Below are 24,009 nucleotides of genomic sequence, written 5' to 3'. Positions count from 1 at the left end.
ACTGCTGAAGTGCTGGTACTCATCCTGAGCTGAGATTATTCCAAACAGATATCTTCTCCACTTGAATCTCCCAAACGTGGTGTTGAATGTTGTCAGATCTGATGATGCATCATCAAGTACCATCAACCAGTATCTGTTTCTGGCATCTAGTTTGAACAGATTTTGAGCTCCATGACATTTGTTTGCAATGTTGTCAAACGTTGGTATCAGATAATGTTGTCTCTGTATCCATTTGTTCAATTCTACAGGATCTAGCATATCTGGATATTGCTGTTGGGCTTCTGCACTATGACCATAGAGTTTACCCACTCTGTTGGCTCAGTAACTTTTTCGATTATCCCAAGGGATACCAGTTGTTCCAGTTCGTTTTTCAGTTTGTCCTGGATTGCCAAGGGTACTTTTCTTGGTGGTTGTACTGATGGTATTGCTCCAGGCTTCAGGTGTATCTTGCATTTTCCAGGTATTTTACCAATGCCTTCAAACACGTCTTTGTATTCTACTAGAATCTCATCTGTAGTACTAGTTACTGGTGTCTGTTCTATGTTGTATATGAACTTGATTAAGTTCAGCAATACACTGGTCTGCCTACTAAGTATAGGTCTCTTGTCCATATCCACCACATAGAACTTGTGTGTTTGTGGCTCTCTGTTCTTGTACTGAACCTCTAGCTGGCTGGTACCAGCTACTTTCAAGGATTTGCCAGTATAGCTTGTAAGTATGTCAGATGTTGGCCTGAGTTTTGGTTGTGGATGCATCTTGTTAAGGGTCTTCATTGGTATGACATTTGCTGCTGCACCTGTATCAATTTTGAATTCCATGTTGATTCCTTCTTTTGTTAGATACAGTCTGGCCACTGGTTCATTATTCTTTTCCTCCTTGGTTTGGATGCTTTCAATAAAATACTGTGAAGATGTATCTGTACTACTTTCTTCTGTTTCAATGCTATGAATGTTCCTTTGACTGCTTCTGCACATTTTTGCAAAGTGATTCATCTTCTTGCATTTTATGCAGCTTTTTCCTTTGGCAGGGCACTGATGGCTTTTGCTGAACACTCCACCACAATTGTAACACTTTGGCCCTTCACCTGAGTCCTTTGGGGAACATACATGACCAGGTGTGAAGCTGCCACCACATTTGTAGCATTTTTGTCCCTGCCTTGTTACCACATCTATCTCTTGTTTTACATGCACTTTTGAATGTTCCTGGTTGGACATTATCATCAACTGTGCTTGGGTTGCCTCTGCAGCTCTACATGTAGCTATTGCACAAGCTAGAGTTAGTCCTGCTCCTTCACTAGGTAGTCGTTCCCAAATCTCGTCTTGCTTAACTCCAAAAACTAGTCGATCTCTGATCATTTCATCACTGGTCATTCCAAATGCACATTCTTTTGTTGTGATGCGCAACTCAGTGAGGTACTGTTCTATGGATTCAATGTCTCTCTGGTTATGTTTGTGGAACTGATATCTTGCAAAAACAGGGTTTGCAAGCGGTTCAACATGTTCACTAAACTTCCTTAGATATGTTTCAACATTGTTTGTTTCATTGGCAGTTAATGTTCATGTATTAAAAGTGTCTCTGCCCTTTTCACCAGCCCATGTCAGCAAGTATGAGCATTTCACTGCACTTGTTTTTTCACTTAGAGGTCCTGTAAATATAAGTTCTGCATGCTGTTTGAAGTGTGACCAGGCAACTTTTAAGTTTGTTGCATCCAAATTTATTGATGGGCAAGCTCCGAATTCCATGTTGTATTCCTCAGACTTCTGACACCATGTGGAGTTTTCTCTTATGCATCAAGCAGGTATGCGGCAACCAGGCAAATATCAATCACGTAAGTAAGTAAGCTTATATTGTGACCCCACCACCAACAAAATAAATATAAAAATCAGTAAGCAAATCAATCTCTGATCACTTTAAATGGAGAACTCTACAATGTCAGTTTAAAAAAATTTCTGCTTGTTGCCTTTTCTTTTGTTGCCCTTTAGACAAAATGTAAAATCTGCACTAATTGCAGCTATAACAGTCTAGACTTACAGTTGTAAAAGAAGGTTTCTACAGATGAAAAAAAGAAAGCATTAAATTTATTTGTCAAACAGCCTTATATTCTGTAATTTTGAAAATATTGCATACTAATGAGTACTATGGGTTTACCACCCTGTTGAATAAAAGAATTATATAACCAACAAGATTGATTCTTTAAATTAACCTCATATACAATTTTAAAGCAGATAATTGCAAGAAAACTGATCAATTTTAATTGTTAGCCTTATTAGGCTACATGAAAGATAGGTAAATTTAGTATGGTTGACCACATTTTAACCAAACATGTTAATAAAATTACCTTAAATTGTAGCTTAATATGAAATGAAGGGTAAAATTCCAGTTGAAGGGCTTTTGCTGATCTCAAAAAGTAATTGAGTTAGGTGAATATAACACCTAGCAGTCCATACCCTGTATGGACCCTAATAAGTTCAAATTATGGGGATTAAGGTAAGGAGAGGATCAAGAGCCTTAATGATCCCATGGGAAGGTGCTTTGAAGTACTTACTTCTGGTCATTTTCCCATCAAAGGGCAATGACCTTTGGTTAGGTTTATTAGCTTACAGTTAGGCTATTGAGAGGGTAACTTGTCAAGAAAATAATTCTTGCTTATAATCGACCTATGCAGAAAAATTATGGTTGATACATTTTGAAGGTGCTTTCACTATAATTTACCCTTTACCCTAATGTGCAATTATATAGCCCTAACTACCATATATATTTTCCATATATCACTAATGTTTCAAAATGCATTGCTGTAAATTGAATCATTAACGATAAAATCAAGAAATAGAACAACAGATGGGAAATACATAATTTGGGCTATACATGTGCACATTATAATTTGAGCTATATAAGTTGGTGGTAAATTATAATGGAGATCCCTTTAAAATGTGTTATAGCAGTTTCTCTACATGTTATGAAGCAAAAATTGTTTCCTTTATGTACTCTATTTTATTTTATCCCCACGCCCCTGCTCTCAATGGTCTTATGGTCAATTAGCTGTAGGGTATATAAAAAAAAAACTAACATAAAAACAATGAAATCCATAATTTATAATAAACAGCATATTTACATGAGTAATTATATTATCATGTTTCCTTCTACTAATGTTCACCTTTTTAACTCATCACCTTCTAAACTAAATATCTTCAATCTTTGTAGAGTAACCAGTCTTGTAACAGATCTATCAATAAAAAGAACAACACACAAATATATTGATAGGGGATTCAGGGGGGGGGGCATTGTCAGGGTAATTGCTATAATGTTGAAAAAGAGCATTAAATAAGCAACCTAATTATGTTTTTTATTTTATTTTTTTTGTTCTATTTACCAAATTATTTCTTTAATTAAGAAGAAATCCTGCATATTGCTTAAAATTCTACTAAAATAACAGGAATTATGTTTCTAGTTCCAATGGCTAAAGCCAAAGAAAAAGATGCTGCAAATTCAAAATTAATGCTGTTTTTTTTCAGACTTCAGACAAGCATAGACCCATCATGTATATAATCTTGTAAGCCCTAGAAATAATAAAAGGGTGGACATAGTAGCTGGGCCTTCTCAGCCTATATTTTTGGCCCTAAATTCATTCCTGAAAGTTTCACTCTCCTAACTCAATTACTTCCTAAGATAGCAAAAAAAAAAAAATCACTAAACTAGAATATTAAAAAATAAACTACCATTAAATTCCTTAGTAATTTTTCAACTCACAGATTATAGAGATATCTAAGGAATAATTGTACCTTTAGAATCAGAGTTCCATCTTGAACCCAAGTATAACATTCATTTTCTTACCTTGTTATTTCAGTAATTATGTTTTTAAAACTCAAGATCAGTGTCAGATGTCTTGTAGTCTCTGTGGCCTCAATGTGTCAAAGTCACTTATACTGATGATATTTTTAGTCTTGGCTGAACTTTAGACAAAATTTCAGAAGCATTCCAAAAACTGCAAACAGAATACTTAAAATCTGGTCTTGAATTCAAACAGCTGAAAAATCCAAACAGTCCTTTTCAACTGGAAAGGCCCTTTTCCTGATGAGATTGTATTTGGAAATTCAAAGATTTGCCTGTCTTACCAAATTGTTTACCTTGCTATTCTCACCTTGTTATTTCAATAATTATGTCATTAAATCTCAAGATCAATGTCTGATGTGTTGCAGTCTCTGTGGCCTCATTGTGTCCAGTGTGTCAAAGTCACTTATGCTGATGACATTTTTAATCCTGACCGAACTTTAGAAAAAAATTCTGAAGCATTACAAAACTGCAAATAAAATACTTAAAATCTGGTCTTAAATTCAAACAGCTGAAAAATCCAAAACAGTCCTTTTTAACTGGAAAGGCCCATTTCCTGATGAGATTGTACTTGGAAGTCAGAGATTTGCCTGTCTGACCAAATTGTTTACCTTGCTATTCTTATTGGAAGGGCAATTTCTTACATTCATCATTTTCTGACAGAACATAGTAAGCACATTATATCAGCTTCATATGCTTCCACAGTCTCTGCTAAACTTTGTTTTGATTTATGCTACCTCTCAACAATGTACAACACTGTTGCTCTCCTTTGCATCCTCTATATTGCACCCTTCTGGAAGATTCTTACACATGCTGATAAATTGAAAATCTGTTTCACCTTTCTTTCATTTCATTTTTCATTTCTTTCATTTCAGTTCAAAGCTCATTAACAGACTTAATATAGCAGATCCTACTGTAGCTTAAGTTAGTTATATTTATTTAGTGTTATATATATTCTTCTTCACTTTTGTTGTAATTGCCTGTGCTATTCTTTATTTTCGCGTTTATTAAATTTTCTTTTGTCTTAGAAAGTTTAGTGTTTTTTTTTGTTGTGGTTTGTCACTTCTGCTATATGATGGTCAAATATATACCATGAATTATGCATACACAATGCATTTTCTCTATGCTTATTGCTCTCTGCCTGCTTGTTAACTGTTAAATCATTTGAAGAAAAGATTTATACAGCCTATGGAAAATTCATTGCCTTTATACAATTCAGGGTGTATATTTAACCATTGACCTTGGGTGGATGTCGGGTAAAGTTAGTCACATAATGAATGCTAGATTTGGATTCAGGATGTAATTCTGATGCTAAGGGTAAACCTATCTCTTAGCTGTCTTAATAATCTGTGAATAAAAATCATGGTTCCTTTTCTGACAATGGATCCTCCCCTGATGATCCTAGATAATAGCCCTAGGGTATATAATTAAAAGAAAACAGCAAAGCAATGAAATTGTTATTTTAGCCTAGAATATGCACCATATTCCTAGTAATCAGATTATTTTTATTATTTGGCTATTTTTATCCAATAGTTCGTTTAAGAAAAAGATTGTCATATTGTGGAATGTGAAATATTAGAAATTACAAATGTGCAAATGAAATTTGCACATTTTCAATATATATGCTAGGTTCAAATATATGCTTCAGTTGTTTCTATTTGGGTTAAGTTTGATATTTTGCTGGTGAATATCTTCAGGTTTATTTTAAGCTATTTTTCACCTATGTATGATTTTCTTATTAGCTCAGTTTCCCACTGTTGGTCTAAAATATTCAGCTTGTTTCTGTGTTCAGCTGGGGCTCAAAGGTCCCAGCATGTTCACCATTATTTATGTTTATTTCCCAATCAATTATGACTCTATCCAAAGTAAAAAACGTTTTACAGAGGAATCCAGTTGTCTTTGTAGACTTTTGCTTTGTTTTGGTAATACCTGCTACATATTCTGTGGAGATTTCCAATGCAACCTAACTAAGAATAGAAATTTTTCTGATATTGTGCATTCATGCCTGACAAGTGATGTGGTGGTTTTTGGAAAAAGCGATGTTTTTACATATATACATAACTCAGGTAGCACCTCCCAATGGCCAATGTTGTCTCTAACTTTACTATTGCTTCAAATGTTGCAGTGGATCCTGAGCACACATTCAGTGATCACCTCGTCTTGTCATTTAAAATTAGTTATTTGCCTAATACTTGGACATATCCCCCATAGTGTTACTATAAGAAAGAGTGGGAAAATCTGATAAGATCCTCTACCAAGATAGACTAGATGAGATACTAACGAAATTTAAAGTGCCATTTCAGCTTTTTCTTCATGGTGTAAGCAATAGCATTAGTCTTGACATATATGCTGCTGAAATTGTTCATACTACGAAGTATGGAGAGGCAGCCTCTGTCCTGGTACCTAAAGTGAAGAGAGGTACCCTTAAGTTTGGTTGGAGTCATAATCCCAGCTTAAGTGCAGCTAAAAGATGTTCAAAAATGTGGTATCGCATTTGGTGTGATTGTGATAAGCCAAGATTTGGTCATCTGTTTCAGATTTTCAGAAAGACAAAAAGGGAATATACCAAGTGTGCCAGTGACCTTGAAGCTAGGGAAGCTGAGCATGCCTTTGCTAAGGCTTTTAAAAATCCAAACTTGATGTTGAAAAAATCTAGAAACATTCAGAGTGATTGTAGTAAAGCAAGTGCTGGTATTCCTGAAGAGCAATGGTTTCACTATTATTTGTGTAGTGTGGATCTATTAGCAACATTTGATTCTGTAGTAAAATCAAAGTTATTCTTGACTTCGCTCGATTTTAGAGTTATGACTCTTATTATTGCATTGCTTTCATATTGGTATAGCCATAGTTAGGTTAGGGTTTAACCTGAAAATTGTCTCTTAACTGGGTTTGTTTGTCTTATTAGGACTCGAGCAAGGTTCTATTTTAAGTTCTACTATGTTTAACATTCTTATTACCACTTTAACTAGGACAATGGTGGAATTTATAGTGACCTTTGTGATTTTAGTTCAATTTGCTACACTGATGATGCCCTGCTTATCAGCTTGAGTCTTTCTACTTTACAGGCAAACCTCGATTCTTTGATTCCTGGTTACAATCTCCTAGGACTTAATGTTAATTGAATAAAAAAAAAGTTTTTAAATGAAAGTAAGGAGCGACATTAAAACTTAAAACGAACAGAAATTACTCCGTATATGAAAGGGGCTTTTCCTTCTCAACGCCCCGCTCTTTACGCTAAAGTTTGACTCTTTCTCTTAACTCCACATTTTAAAAAAGTAAAGAACTTTAGCGTAAAGAGCGGGGCGTTGAGAAGGAAAAACCCCTTTCATATACGGAGTAATTTCTGTTCGTTTTAAGTTTTAATGTCGCTCCTTACTTTCATTTAAAAACTTGTTTTTTTTTTATTTAATTTCTGAACATTTTTGAATCAATGCATGTTTTGATTTTGGCTCTCCACAGAGGAATAATTAAAACGAAATTTTTATATTTATTTTTTTTTTGGCTAAATGGCTTTCTCATAATTTTGATCGAATGATTTTGAGGAAAAAAGAGTGGGGGAGGAAGCCTAGTTGCCCTCCGATTTTCGGTTAATTAAAAAGGCAACTAGAACTTTTAATTTTTTACAAATCTTTTTAAAAGTAAAAGATATACATAACTTATAAATTAGCTTACGAAAAGAACTTTTGTATTCTCATGTTTTTAATACATATATGACGGGGTTCGCCCCTTCGTCAGTACCTCGCTATTTACACTAAAGCTTAAATTTTGTCCCAATTCATTAAGAATGACCCCTGAATCACAAAAGCCGCAGAATAAATAGTTGAAATTATTAAAAATACTTTAGCGTAAAGAGCGAGGTATTAGGAGGAGGTGAGCCCCTCATATGGGTAATAATTTCTGTTCGTTTTAAATTTTAATGCTGCTGCTTACTTCCAGCTGAAAAAAAAACTTTTTCATATTTATTTTTTCATTGTTTTTTTTTAAGTAATGCTAATAATTCCTGCGCTTCCTTCATGGAAATTTTCTTCCCCCATGACAAATTCCTCGATGGAAAGCTCCCCCAGCGTATCCCCCTCTTCTCAACCCCTGCCTCCAACCAAAAAATCCTCCTGATAACACCTGTACACTTTCCAATAACCATTACTATGTGTAAGCACTGGTCAAAGTTTTGAACTTGTAACCCCTCCCACGGGGACTGTGGGGGAGTAAGTCGTCCCCAAAGACATAGTTATAAGGTTTTTCGACTACGCTGAATAAAATGGCTATCTCAGAATTTTGATCCGTTGACTTTGGGAAAATAATTAGCATGGGAGGGGGCCTAGATGCCCTCCAATTTTTTTGGCCACTTAAAAAGGGCACTAGAACTTTTCATTTCCGTTAGAATGAGCCCTCTCGCAACATTCTAGGACAACTTGGTCGATACGATCACCCCTGGGAAAAACAAAAACAAAACAAACAAACAAATAAACACGCATCTGTGATCTGCCTACTGGCAAAAAATTTAAAATTCCATATTTTTGTGGATAGGAGCTTGAAACTTCTTCAGTAGGGTTCTCTGATACGCTGAATCTGATGGTGTGATTTTCGTTAAGATTCTATGACTTTTAGGGGGTGTTTCCCCCTATTTTCTAAAATAACGCAAATTTTCTCAGGCTCGTAACTTTTGATAGGTAAGACTGAACTTCATGAAACTTATATATTTAAAATCAGCATTAAAATGCGATTCTTTTGATGTAGCTATTGGTACCAAAACTCCATTTTTTAGAGTTTTGGTTACTATTGAGCCGGGTCGCTCCTTACTACAGTTTGTTACCACGAACTGTTTGATGCTACTAAGACTGAATTTCTTACTTACAATGCACGAGGTAAAGCTATATATGTTAATGTAGCAGGTAAATCTATTATAGAGTCTTCTTCACTGAATTACCTTGGCTTCGTTTATGGTCAAGATTAGCATAGTGCTCATATTCTTACCATTGAACATGCCATATCAGGTTTCCATGCCAGCTATGCCAAGCTTGTTGTATTGAAGTATAGTTATAGTGTGTACTAGCTAAACTATATAGTGCTCTAGCTCTGCCTCATGTGCTGTATATTTTGCCAATTCGAGATTCACTGTCTAAAACAGAGCAGTTAAAGGTTTGATTGTGGTTTTGTCAATATCTGAAGTTTTTAAGATTTCCACTGTATTACAGGAATTGTTTCATTTTGCAAAAATATTAAATTCCTCACCCTTTATATGTAGTACATTCAATAGATTGCAATACATTTAAGAAAAATTTAAACCGTTTTCTTCACTTTCTACCATTTGATATTGTTTATCAGTGCTGTTTGGATTAATTTTATATTATCTATTTTCCTTGTTTAGAAGTTAATTTTTCTTTATATATATATGTATTTTTTTTCTCTTCCTTTACTTTGCTTCTTTTTTGTATGTTTAAATACATTGCAAGACCACACTGGCTATGCATGATGTATGAAACCTAGAAAGGAAAGGATATAATAAATGAAAAATAAAACCAAATAGGTGAAAAATCAATTAAATAAAATCAGTTTGGTTCTTATTGAGGAGATAACGTTTATTTCTACTTTAAATGGCCTACCACAGTCTTTTGAAGAGGTAACTGAGATAAAAAAAAAAAAAAAAAAAAAAAAAAAACAGAAATCTGGCTATAAATTAGAGACACAGGAGATATTTCCTTAAGCCCAATGATAACAATTTAATATCAAAAGACTCAATCAATATTTTCGCCTAGTCTAATTTAAGACAACCTGTCCGCAGGTCTAATGAAAACCAAAGTTACAGAAAGGCAACGTCTATTCTGAGGCAAAGAATACTTGTTCAATTCAATTGGTGAATTTTCTTTCATGTATTTCTGGCTGTTTTTTTTTTATTCATTATTTATTCTCCTCTTCCTAGATTTACTTCGAAAGGTCAGATTTTTTTTGTTCTTTTTTCTTATCTTTTTTGAGCACAGAGGATGACTTGGTGGAAGTCCTTGTCGAATATCTGCTTGTTCTTCGTCTTCATGTTTTGCCACTGGCTGACTAAATCTTTGCTTTCTCACCTATTTGATTTTATTTTTCATTTATTATTTCCTTTGCTTTCTTGGTTTCATTCGTCATATATGTTCTAAGCAGGCAAAAATAAACTTGTCTTTTCTTATAAGTTTATGTTAAGTGATAAATTACAGTCTGAAGCATTGAATATTTTTAAGCAAATTTTTTCTAGTTCCATACAATTTACTGAAATGGATATGTTTATTTTAAGTGGTAACATACCCTCTGGAGCATTGAATGATTTTAAGCAACAATGTTTTTCTAGTTCCTTACAATTTGTTGAAATGGATATGTTTATGTTAAATGGTAATGTACCCTCTGAAGCATTGAGCAATTTTAAGTTACAATTTTTTTCTAGCTCCCTACAATTTTATTGAAATGGATTTGTTTATGTTAAGTGGTAACATACCCTCTGGAGCATTGATTTCTCTTGGAACTTTATATGAGGATAACTATTATGTCAGTGAAGATTGTCTCTGTAAGTTTGGCTTATTTTAGTTCTTGTAAACTTAGGCTAGCTTAAGAAACTTATGTAAGGTGGTGCAAAAAAGTCAAGGAAATGTAGCACCTCTAGTTTATTGTATCGTCCATAGGGGCAAAAAGTCAGATCCATGGGGAGATAGTATTTAATTGGATTTTTATGTATGTGTGTGAGTTAGGGGAGGGAGGATGAAAACATGTAAAAGGTGCATTTCTACGCAGCAATTTTAATTTTCTTGGGAAACATTTCTTCAAATAATACCAGGGGAAATCCTTTATTTCCCAGTTGTGTCAATTCACCAAATATAGTGTGTGGGAAAGGATATTTTTGAAAATTTAGAGGAGGGGTAATTTTGCTATTTTTCTATCTTTTTTAATAAAAATACCCACCAAAGGCATTTTAAAATGGAAATACCCAAAAAACATTTATTTTTCAAAATGTAGGGGAGGGGGCAAATGCCCCTGCCTTCAGGTGACACCACTGCTTATCTTAATGATTAGTACAGATATACCTGGGTGTTAGAGTGGACATTTCTATTTGGCAGGTGAAAATTACAAGAAAGTGTATTTTTATGCCAATTTTTCAAATATTGTGGTAGTCTACTATTGCTTTTTTTTTTTTTTTTTGGAGGGGGGGGGGTCTGAAAATTTCTCCCATTTCTTACAATATGCATGGTCTTAATTCTATTTTTAAACTTATTTTTAAACTAAAATGCCACAAAAGGCATTTTAAAATGGAAATACCCAAAAAACATTTATTTTTCAAAATGTAGGGGAGGGGGCAAATGCCCCTGCCTTCAGGTGACACCACTGCTTATCTTAATGATTAGTGCAGATGTACCTGGGTGTTAGAGTGGACATTTCTATTTGGCAGGTTAAAATTACAAAAAAATGTATTTTTATGCCAAATTTTCAAATATTGTGGTAGCCTACTATTGCTTTTTTTTTGGGGGGGGGGTCTGAAAATTTCTCCCATTTCTTACAATATGCATGGTCTTAATTCTATTTTTAAACTTTCGTGTTATTCTTGACAGTTCCGAAGTTAAAAAGATAATAATTTCAGTGAGCAGTAATTCTCAGTTCAATTACAACTACAAATCTCATTTTGCAGCTGGTGATGGTTAGAAATAGTTTTGACTAGTAGTGTTTTACAAACAAATTTACTAATTTATCAATGTATGGAAATAGAAGCAAGCTCAAATGTCAACACAAGTTTCTAGCATCTCAGATCAATACAAAAGTCTATGATTGGCAGGGAAGATTAAACACCCTTCTACCTTTCACTACTTAGAAAGTCTTTTACATGTAATACCATGTACTAACGTCTTGAAGTACCAAATACCTGGATTAGCTTTATTCTTCTGGACCGTCAGAAGGCTTTAGATTTTCTTTTCAATGACTTACTACCTCTGAGGTGACGTGCCATTCTGTATTAAATTAGTTCTTACTATCAACATGGGTGGAATCAGTCAGCCATCTTTTTGTCCAAATCCTGATAATATGATTTTAGACACCCTTTTTCCCTCCACAGTAGAAAGATTGTATCCGAGTATCTAAAAGGCCCTCTCCTGCCAAAGAGGTTGGATCAGGCACGAATTCCTCTAAAACATATCTAGGTCAAAGTATTTTGGGATCCATCCCCTTTTCAGTACCTCTCAGACATATCTAGGTCAAAGTATTTTGGGATCCATCCCCTTTTCAGTACCTCTCAGAGGTTGGATTGAGTTCTGGTCAGCAAGCTTAAGTAGAACAGAGGTCATGGACTTCAAATTTGATGCCCTCTGCCATGGAGTCAAGCCCAGACATTCCAAAAACCCAAGTATAGCACTAACTTAAGCTTCCTGTCAAGTTTAATTTTAACTTCAGAACTGCTTCTAGTAGATTTGCAGATGACAAGTTTTGCGAAAATCCCTTCTCTTCCTCCCCTCATATGAGTCAGATTGTAGCTAGCTCGTTTCATTCTAATTCTAGGTGCATGCTTTAGATTCCTTAAGGAATATTAGAAGATTCCTTCAAAATAAAAATTATCATATGAAAATTGCCAATGGGGATTTTCAGACTGTTTTTCCTAGAATTGTTTCCCAGAATTTGGGTTGGGACTCAGTTTTTGATTTCAGATTTCAAGACATAATTTCAGGCTCTTCATCTTTGCAATCCCTCATTTTAGCAAAAAGTTTTGCATAATATTAAAACTCTAAAGAAGGATAAATGAAATCCTAATCACTGAAATCCAAAGAGCTATGTTTTTATAGACTTGATAATTTGAGTAAAAAATTTGTGAACATAAACGTTTTTGCAATTCTTTTTCTAACCTTTTTTACCCAATGTACTATTTTTTTAAACTATTGTGCCGAAAAGAGTTTTTCGGAAAATGCAAGCTGTAATTCCCTAAGCCTCCCCCCCCCATAAAAAATATTTGCGAAAGAGATCAGTTGCTCTAAATAAGGAAGTGTATGAATAAGTGACAATATTTCAAAAAAATCGGGAAAGATCTTTTGCTCAGAGCCAATTGGCAATGAATCAATCATTCGCTCATCTAACATTATGCAAGTTCTAAGAAGTAAACTTCTTGAGCTATTACTCTTGTTTTCTTTCTATTGATACTTTTGGGAAGGCTAAGAAAAAAACGATTTCTAATTTGCCATTCTTTTTTGTAAATTACTAGAAGTATTGAAAAGTTCAAAGTAACTTTTCTTGTCTGTTTTGTTGCCACAATATTTGAAAAAATATTGAATCGCTGTTTCTTACTGTTACCAAGCTACAGGCCACTGACCACCATATAAAAACACTATCAAAGCAGTAATGTTGCGAAAAAACAAAACAAAAGAATGTTTGCGAAAGAGATCAGTTGTTCTAAATAAGGAAGTGTATGAATAAGTGGCACACATTTCAGAAAATTCGGGAAAGATCATTGGCTTAGAGCCAATTGGCAATGAGTCAATCATTCGCTCACCTAACATTATGCAGTTTCTATGAAGTAAACTTCTTGAGCTATTACTCTTGTTTTCTTTCTATTGATACTTTTGGGAAGGCTAAGAAGTAAATTTTTGTCTTTTTTGTCAAATTAACTTTGTCTTTGCTAATTAAATTGAAAAATAAAGAAGGCGTTCTAAGAAGTTTCATAATACCTACAGGACAAAAACGCAAATTTATAAGAGGACAAAAACGCAAATATCAAGAGTACGACCTGAGAAATATAAATTCACTGGTACAAATGAACAACCTAGACCATCAAATGTGACAAGACCAATCCGAGCTGCTAAGGTAAAGGGCATTGAAAAATGTCCCAACCTAAGATTTTTTAAATCTCTGTCTCTTACTGTTACCAAGCTACAGACCACTGATCATTTTAAAAACGATTTCTAATTTGCCATTCTTTTTTGTAAATTACTAGAAGTATTGCAAAGTTCAGAGTAACTTTTCTTGTCTGTTTTGTTACCAAAATATTTGAAAAAAAAAATCTTGAATCGCTGTCTCTTACTGTTACCAAGCTACAGACCACTGATCACCATATAAAAACACTATCAAAGTAGTAATGTTGCTCTGCAGCGCCATGATGAGAAAATATATGACTGTAGGCTATAGTTAGATGAGGGGTATTTGCAGATGACGTTTCATTCTAAGTATTTATATATCCCACGCGAAAAGATTCATATGAGTGACATGATAATAATGAGCACATTTCAAGAGCATGAAAATGTCATTTTTGCCTCATGAGTGGTTTTACCATTTTTAGTGTCTATAACGCATCGGAAATTACATAAGAAACATAACTAAGTACAAAAAAACAAGTGTAATGATTCTATTTGCAAGTTTCATTATACCCTGAGGACAAAAACGTAAATTAGCAATTGCTTAAATTTAACAAACTGAGGAATGAACTGAGAATAACCTTTTCAATGGAGGACGACCTGAGAAATTTAAATTCACAACGGGTGAAAACGAATATCCTAGACCACCAAATATAACAAGACTAATCAAAGCAGCTAGGGCAAAGGGCATTGGAAAAAATCTGAAGTAATGATACAAAAATTAAAAACAAAGAAATTTGCGGGAACTTGCGCCACTGTATGAGTATATTTAATGATCTGGCTTCGACCATTCTTACCAATCTTATTTTGAAAGTTCTAATATGGTTAGGGGGGGTATCCCCTCCCTGCGGTAAATTTTAATGCAAAGTAGAACGAATATTCTGCTGACATGCGTTAGTATCTCTTCTTCTTCAGCAAAATCTTTCTTCCGCCTTTCACACAACTAAGGGTCGATTACATTTTTTTTTTCGCATTACTTGCAAAACATGTTTCAACACCAAGGAGTTGCGCAATATGGCCATTGTTAAACTAATAGTATCACATTGCTGAAATTTCGGTTGCGATAACTAATTATTTGTTATTATTTTTGTTTGAGAACAATGGATAACAACAAATTCTAATCACTTTATATTACTTTAAGTGAAGAATGGACTACAGTGCCAGCCCTTTTATGTTTTATAGCCCATTATTAGCCCCTTTATGTATCTTAAACATTTTAGCGGTTGAATTTGTTGCTTTGGAAAACAACAAATTTAAATCAATGCATAATATTTTAAATGAAGACTGGACTACAGTGCCAGCCCTTTAATGTATTAAATAAAAAAAAACAAGTTTTTTGAAATGAAAGTAAGGAGCGACATTAAAACTTAAAACGAACAGAAATTACTCCTTATATGAAAGGGGCTTTTCCTCCTCAACACCCCGCTCTTTACGCTAAAGTTTTTTATCGTTTTAAAAAGTAGAGTTGCGAGAAAGAGTCAAACTTTAGCGCAAGGAGCGGGGTGTCGAGGACGAAAAGCCCCTTTCATATAAGGAGTCATTTCTGTTCGTTTTAAGTTTTAATGTCGCTCCTTACTTTCATTTCAAAAAACTTGTTTTTTTATTTAATTTCTGAAAGTTTTTGAATTAATGTATGTCTGATTTTGGCTCTCCGTACATAAATTATTAAAATGAAATTTGCTATTATTTTTTTTTTTGGTTAAATGGCTTTCTCTTAGTTTTGATCAGGCGATTTTGAGAAATAAGGGGTGGGGAAGGAGGCTTAGTTACCCTCCAATTTTTTCGGTTACTTATAAAGGCAACTAGAACTTTTAATTTTTAACGAACGTTTTTACTAGTAAAAAATATACGTAACTTAAGAATTAACTTACGTAACAAACTTTTATATTCTTATATTTTGATTATATATATGAGGGAGTTTGTCCCCTCGTTAATACCTCGCTCTTCACACTAAATCTTAAGTTTTGTCCCAATTCTTTAAGAATGACCCCTGAATCAGAAAGGCCGTAGAATAAATAGTTGAAATTAATAAAAATAATTTAGCATAAAGAGCGAAGTATTTATCTCCTTCTAAATACCTCGCTCTTTATGCTAAAGTATTTTTAGAACCCCTCATATGCGTAATAATCTCTGTTCGTTTTAAGTTTTAATGCTTCTCCTTACTTTCAATTGAAAAAACTTTCATGTTTATATTTTCATTGTTTTTTTTTTTAATAGTAATGCTAGAAAATCCTGCGCCCTTTTCATTGAATTTCTCTTCCCCCATGAAATATTCCTCCAAGGAAAGATCCTCCCATATAGCCCCCTCCCCTGAACCCCACACCCAAACAAAAAAATACCCCTTAAAACGTCGGTACACTTCCCAATAACCATTACTGTATGTAAAGATTGGTCAAAGTTAGTAACTTGCAGCCCCTCCTCCAGGGACTGTGGGGGGTAAGTCATCCCCAAAGACATAGTTATCATGGTTTTCGACTATGCGGAACAAAATGGCTATCTCAAAATTTTGATCCGTTGACTTTGGGAAAAAATGAGCGTGGGAGGGGGCCTAGGTGCCCTCCAATCTTTTCTGTCACTTAAAAAGGGCACTAGTACTTTTCATTTCCGTTAGAATGAGCCCTCTTGCAACACTCTAGGACCACTTGGTCGATACGATGACCCCTAGAAAAAAAAACAAAAAAAAACAAACAAATAAACACGCACCCGTGATTAGTCTTCTGACAAAAAATACGAAATCCCACATTTTTGTAGATTGGACCTTGAAATTTTTTCTATAGGGTTCTCTGATACGCTGAATGCGATGGTGTGATTTTCGTTACGATCCTATGACTTTTAGGGGGTGTTTCCCCCTATTTTCCAATATAAGGCAGTTTTCTCAGGCTCGTAACTTTTGATGACAAAGACTAAATTTGATAAAACTTATATATTTGAAATCAGCATAAAAATCCAATTCTGTTGATATATCTTTTAACATCGAAATTCCGTTTTTTAGAGTTTCGTTTACTATTGAGCCGGGTCGCTCCTTACTACAGTTCGTTACCACGAACTGTTTGATTATAGCCCATTATTAGCCCCTCTATTTATCATAAACATTTAGCAGTTGAATTCGTTGCCTTGGAAAACAACAAGTTCTAATCACTTTATATTACTTTAAGTGAAGGTTGTCTCACTGTAGCCCCTTTTTAGCATCTTGATGTACTATAAACTTTTTAGCGGTTGAATTCTTTGCTATGGAAAGCAACAAATTTTAATCAGTATATCTTACTTTAAGTGAAGAATGGGCTACAGTGTCTCACTGTAGCCCCTTTTTAGCATCTTGATGTACTATAGACTTTTTAGCGGTTGAATTTGTTGCTATCCTCCATTCTAGACTGAGCCTAATAACAAATAATTAAAGATCGATAATGATGATTGAGTTATGAAAACACACCTTAAGAATAAGAATGTTAAAAATGTAATTAACTATGGAATTCCATCAGGGTTGCCAATTTACGAAAATATTGGGGGGGGGGCAAGGATTTTTTGATTTTTTTATGAAGATACAAAATGCTTATTTTTCAAAATAGAAGGAGGGGAGATTTTTATCGACTTGTATTAATAAAAACACCAAAAAGGGTTTTTTTTCCAAAATTTAGGATGGAGGGGGGCGGGATGGTCACCCCAATTGGTGCCTCTGGATTTGAAGCTATTCAAAAAAAGAAAGTTTGAAACCAAGTAAAACATTTAGAGGAGTAATGTAGATACCGAAATATCTTACGGATTCGATAACTTTGCTCCCCTAGGTAGCAATATTGGCAAGGGTGGTGGTTAAACTTATGCTGCTGTCTTCCAAAACCTGGAGGTTTTGGAAGAAAAGGGAAGAAAATCAGGTATATATAAAAGAAAAAAAATACTAACCTTTTTAATTAAACTGAACCAATCAAGAGAATTGAGTCACTTCACTGTTTTTTTTAGCGCTTAGGACGGCTTAGATCTTAGTCCTTGCCACAACGTCTGCCAGGTAATTAAAATGGCGTTTAAGATCAGTAGAACAAGAAAATATGCATATGACGACGCCAACTACAGCTACTTCCTTTGATCTGCTGAACTACTTTTTGTTGCTGGTGCATGTGACTTATACCAGTTTTTTCTTTTTTTTTTTTTGTGTGTGTGTTTCGGATAAACGGATTCTCCTTATAGAACTGCTATTTAGACTTCCTTTGAGGTATCATTGGAATAAAAAACAAAAGATATTTTCCCACCCTGGACCATTTTAGGTCTATTTGTCTATTTATACCTAAAACCAGAATTTTCTAGATCTTTCTATTGTTCGATTCCAAACTACTAAGTTTTTAGGGCAGTGCCACATTTTTGTCAGTGTTGTCCTGCCGAACCACGAAAATAAATTAGCAGAATTAATTAGCTAAATTTGACAACGCTTTATATACATAAAAATTAAAATATTAACAATCTATTGATTCCCAAACTAAACTACACTTCAAAGGAAAGCTACACCTTCTTAAGCCATTCGTCCATAGATTTTTAGCTTATTTTTTATCGTTTTCACCAACGATTTTTTTTTAAATTTGGTCCATGTTGTTACTAAAGCCTGAATAATTGTTTAGGCAGGCTCTTTTCACTAAAAATTGAATTCCTGATTTTGATCAGTTTTTTTTTTTAAATAAATATATTCTCAGACCCCACTGGCTATACATGACGTTCTACCAAAAAAAAAAAAAAAAAAAAAAAAAAAAAAAAAAAAAAAAAAAAAAAAAAAAAAAAAAAAAAAAAAAAAAAAATAAAAACTGGATGTATCAGTCACATGCACCAGCAGCAAAAATTAGTTCAGCAGATCAAAGGAAGTAGTTGTAGTTCCTGTCGTCATATGTATATTTTCTTATTCTACTGATCTTGAACGCCATTTTAATCACCTTTTATATATTTACTATTTAAGATGAATTGTCAGTTAAATCTTTCGATGCTATTTTATAAGGTCGAGTCATGATTTTTTTTTTATTTAATTTTTTTTTAGCAAACACCCAGTGTATTTTCATTAGACGCAAAATTATAGCAATATGAATTCCGCACTGTCTTTTATAAGCTTTTTGCAATTCCCTTCTCAATTTGTCTTTGAGAGTCTCAAAGACAAAGGGCATATTAGCGAATTTTCTCAGCACCACAGGGGAGCTTCCAAAGCAATTTTAGTATAAATTGATAGGGGATTTCAAATGTGTTACCAGTTGAAAACCCTAACAAGAGACTAGTTAAAGACAAAGAAAACCTATAATCTCTTACTAACTGTTCAGCAAAACCTGTCTTTTAATTGTAAATATAGCATAGGTAACATGCATTTTGTGCCCGCAAAGATTTCAATCTAGGCTGTTAGCACAATAGGAAATTTCCTAATGTGCTATCAAATTAGCTGTCAAATTAGTTATTGATGCTTCTTTTGGGCTGCTTTTTAATATTTTCGAAGTAGGTATACTAGAATATACCTTAAAGGGCTAAGGAAAAGGAGAATACTTTGAAGGACTGGCCTTTCCTGAACTTTAAAGAGAAAATTCTACTCCATTCAATATGAATATCTCTAGCTTCAGCACAAAACGAGAGAAATTAAATGGTCTTTCTAAGATTTCCGGGAAAGTAAGAGCCGGCTTTTAGTTTTCTGTCGTTTATTCGGATCACTTAGCAATGTTATACGAGTTTTGGCAAGACCCCCCAATTAATTCTTAATATTTTGGCCATACAAACTAAAACAGTTTATAATAGACGAGATAGGGTGATTCTTTATTGTATCGAACCATTTTAAGATGATTTTATTTGATGCTTATATAATTATATGTTTTTAATATCTTATTTTGCAGTCTATTTAAATGAAATTTCAACGAAGCTATTGAACGAGGACAAAGGCACAAGACCTTTTAGAAGATCTTTAGCCTTCATGGATATCATTAGAAAGGTCGATTTTTTAACTATTTTATTTATTATTATTTTATTTTATTTATTATTTTATTATTATTATTGTTTTATTATTTATTATTTTATTGTTATTATTATTATTATTATTATTATTATTATTATTATTATTATTATTATTATTATTATTATTATTATTATTATTATTATTATTATTATTATTATTATTATTGTTATTATTGTTATTATTGTTATTATTATTATTATTATTATTATTATTATTATTATTGTTATAATTATTATTATTATTATTATTATTATTACTATTATTATTGTTATTATTTTATTATTATTTTGTTAATTAATATTATTATTATTATTATTATTTATTATTTACTGTATTATTATTTTCTTTCTTGTGTACTTGCTTTGTGAGTTGAAAAGTTTATTAGGTTTGCATATCCAACCTATTACAGACCTTGCTAGGGATCTTAAACTGGTACACGGCTGTACATGGTGGCCAATTCATATGGGTTTAGCTGAGAGAGAGAACTATAACTAGGTTGTACGCTATCTCCCTCTCTCTGCCGAAATTTATAGTTTTTTTTGCTGATTTCTCCTACACTGTATATTTATTTGAAAAGACATATGTTTCTTTTAGTTAATTAATAAAAAAAAACTTTTCGAAAAAGAAGTTATCTAAAGAAAAGTAAAGGCCATATGAAACTTAAGATCAGAAGAAATAGAAATCAACAATAACTCCAACTCAAAACAACCAGAAATTACTATCATAGAATAAATGAAACCCAAAACGAACAGAAACTAAATTTTACTTTAGAATTAACTTTAGACGTAAAAAAAACTTTTTGAAAAAGAAGTTTTCGAAAGAAAAGTAAAGGCCATATGAAACTTAAGATCAGAAGAAATAGAAATCAACAATAACTTCAACTCAAAACAACCAGAAATTACTATCATAGAATAAATGAAACCCAAAACGAACAGAAACTAAATTTTACTTTAGAATTAACTTTAGACGTAAAAAAAACTTTTCGAAAAAGAAGTTTTCGAAAGAAAAGTAAAGGCCATATGAAACTTAAGATCAGAAGAAACAGAATCCTACTATAACTCAAACTAAAAAAAAAAACAAAAATTACAACTAAAGAATAAATGAAACCCAAAACGAACATAAATTAAATAAACAATCATAGAAAAAACATACAACAGGTACTAACATAAATGAATAAATAAATCTCAAAACGAGTAAACCTTAAGTTGAATATGCAAATCAGACTTAAAACGAACAAAGATATTTTGCTTTTGAGGAATAAATGAAACCCAAACGAACAGAAATTAAATGAATAGCAAACCATAGCAAACAAACAAACAATAATTACTAATATAAATGAGTAAAATAAATCCTAAAACGAGCGAAACTTAAATTGAATATGCAAATCAAGCTTGAAACGAACAAAAATCTCTACAAAGAAGAGTTTGGGTTTTGCCTCTTTCTTTCAATGTAAAAGTCTAAAATCTACGGCGTCATTCGTCCTATTAATGCTATTAATATATTTAATATTTTTAATGCTTTTCATTGTTGAAACATCATCAATTCAATATTTTATTTCACTGTAATCTAATTTCATTTTCAATGCTGCAATGACTGGAAAAGAAAATATTTGTAATATAATGTGTTTTCAGTGGAGCACCAATGATGTACTAGGCTTTAGACTTATACAGTTAGGGAAGGAGGCAGTATCCAAACTATTGTTTGTAGTGAATCTATATTTGTTTGGAATAGTCTTGGAAAGACCTATTAAAATTAAACAGAATATTTGATATATAATCAAATATTCATTGCCGAAAGTTCATCAGTTCGAATTTTAATTTTACTGTAATTTTATGTTTTTATTTTCAATGTTGTAGTAAGTGCAAATGAGAATATTTGTTATATAATTCGTTTTCAGTGGAGCACCATTCAAACAGTTCGTGGTAACGAACTGTAGTAAGGAGTGACCCGGCTCAATAGTTAACGAAACTCTAAAAAACGGAATTTTGATGGTAAAAGATACATCAAAAGAATAGGATTTTCATGCTGATTTTAAATATGTAAGTTTCATCACACCAGCGCATTCCGCGTATCGGAGAACCCTATAGCAAAAATTTCAAGCTCCTATCTACAAAAATGTGGAATTTCGTATTTTGTGCCAGAAGACAGATCACGGGTGCGTGTTTATTTGTTTTTTGTTTTTTTCTTTTCCCCAGGGGTCATCGTATCGACCAAGTGGTCCTAGAATGTCACAAGAGGGCTCATTCTAATGGAAATTAAAAGTTCTAGTTCTCTTTTTAAGTGAACAAAAATTGGAGGGCACCTAGGCCCCCTCCCACGCTCATTTTTTTCCCAAAGTCAACGTATCAAAATTTTGAGATAGCCATTTTGTTCCGCATAGTCTAAAACCATAATAACTATGTCTTTGGGGATAACTTACTCCCCCACAGTCCCAGGGGGAGGGGTCGCAAGTTACAAACTCTTTCCAGTGTTTACATACAGTAATGGTTATTGGGAAGTGTACAGACGTTTTCAGGGGGATTTTTTGGTTTGGGGGTGGGGTTGAGATGAGGGGGCTATGGTGGAGGATCTTTCCTTGGAGGAATATGTCATGGGGGAAGAGAAATTCAATGAAAAGGGCGCAGGATTTTCTAGCATTACTATAAAAAAACAATGAAAAAATAAACATGAAAAAGTGTTTTCAATGGAAAGTAAGGAGTAGCATTAAAACTTAAAACGAACAGAGATTATTATGCATATGAGGGGTTCTAAAAATACTTTGGCATAAAGAGCGAGGTATTAGGAGGAGATAAATACCTCGCTCTTTATGCTAAAGTATTTTTAGTAATTTCAACTATTTATTCTACGGCCTTTCTGAGTCAGGGGTCATTCTGAAAGAATTGGGACAAAACTTAAGATTTAGTGTAAAGAGCGAGGTATTAACGAGGGTACAAACCCCCTCATATACATAATAAAAATATAAGATATGAAAGTTTGTTATGTAAGTTAATTCTCAAGTTATGTATATTTTTTACTAATAAAAACGTTCGTTAAAAATTAAAAGTTCTAGTTGCCTTTTTAAGTAACCGAAAAATTGGAGGGCAACTAGGCCTCCTTCCCCACCATTTATTTCTCAAAATCGTCAGATCAAAACTAAGAGAAAGCCAATTAGCCAAAAAAAAAAAATTAATATGCAAATTTTATTTTAATAATTTATGTGCGGAAGGCCAAAATCAAACATGCATTAATTCAAAAACGGTCAGAAATTAAATAAAAAGGAACTTGTTTTTTAACTGAAAGTAAGGAGCGACATTAAAACAAAACGAACAGAAATTACGCCCTACATGAAATGGGTTGTCCCCTCCGCAATCCCTCGCTCTTCACGCTAAAGTTTGACTCTTTGCCACAATTCTACTTTTTAAAACAATTAAAAACTTAAGTGTACAGAGCGAGGCGTTGAGGAGAGGACAACCCATTTCATATACCGAGTAATTTCTGTTCGTTTTAAGTTTTAATGTTGCTCCTTACTTTCAGTTAAAAAAACAAGTTGTTAGGGAATCTATATTTGTTTTGAATAGCTTGGAAAGACCTAATAAAATTAAACCGAATATATAATATATATAATCAAATATTCATTTCTTAAAGCTCATCAGTTTAAAATTTAATTTTACTGTAATTTTATGTTCATTTTCAATCCTGTAGTAAGTACAAATGAGAATATTTGTAATATAATTTGTTTTCACTGGAGCACCAATAACGTAGTAGGCTTTAAAATTTTACAGTTAGCGAAGGGGGCGGTATTTAAATTCACAGATAAATTCCGACCGGATAAATCCCGACCGGATCCAGTGTCATTGGGGGGAGTTTGGGGGGGGGGACCAAAAATCTTGGAAAACACTTAGAGTGGAGAGATCAGGATGGAACTTGGTGGGTAGAATAACCAAATATCGTAAATACGTGATTGACGTAGCCGGACTGAATCCACTCTCTCTGGGGGAGTTGGGGGGGTAGTGCTTTGGCGAGTTCGGTGCTTCTGGACTTGCTAGGACGATGAAAATTGGTAAGCGTGTCAGGGATCTGCGTAAATTGACTTGATAAAGTCGTTTTCCCCGATTCGACCGTCTAGTGGGGGGGGGGAGCTGAAGGGAGAGGAAAAATTAGAAAAATGAGGTATTTTTAACTTAGGAGTGAGTGATCGGATCTTAATGAATTTTGATATTTAGAAAGATCTCTTGTCTCAGAGCTCTTATTTTAAATCTCGACCGGCATTAAGCCTCTGATTTTCCTTTTAAATTAATATATTGATTCTTAGAATTTTGCTAGAGCTAGAATTTTTAGAACTCTTGGCCCTTGGCTCTTCTGACCTCGTTACAAGTGCCATATGAGCTC

General features: G+C 33.5%; 1 protein-coding gene across 2 annotated transcripts in view; it reads left to right on the top strand.

Annotated features, from left to right (window-relative positions):
• Positions 1–24,009, top strand: part of LOC136037316 (protein timeless-like) — a 174,962-nt gene that overhangs the window by 1,415 nt on the left and 149,538 nt on the right. For both annotated transcript variants that reach the window (XM_065719986.1, XM_065719985.1), the window contains exons 2-3: positions 10,247–10,366; positions 19,523–19,617. In XM_065719986.1, the coding sequence (XP_065576058.1) occupies positions 10,267–10,366; positions 19,523–19,617 (195 nt within the window). In that variant the 5' untranslated portion in view covers positions 10,247–10,266. The remainder of the gene's footprint in view (positions 1–10,246; positions 10,367–19,522; positions 19,618–24,009) is intronic.

The sequence above is a fragment of the Artemia franciscana genome, chromosome 16, assembly GCF_032884065.1.
Source record: "Artemia franciscana chromosome 16, ASM3288406v1, whole genome shotgun sequence".
NCBI classification, from domain to species: domain Eukaryota; kingdom Metazoa; phylum Arthropoda; class Branchiopoda; order Anostraca; family Artemiidae; genus Artemia; species Artemia franciscana.
Note: the sequence above shows the minus strand (reverse complement) of the source record. Positions and strands in the feature narration are given on the sequence as shown.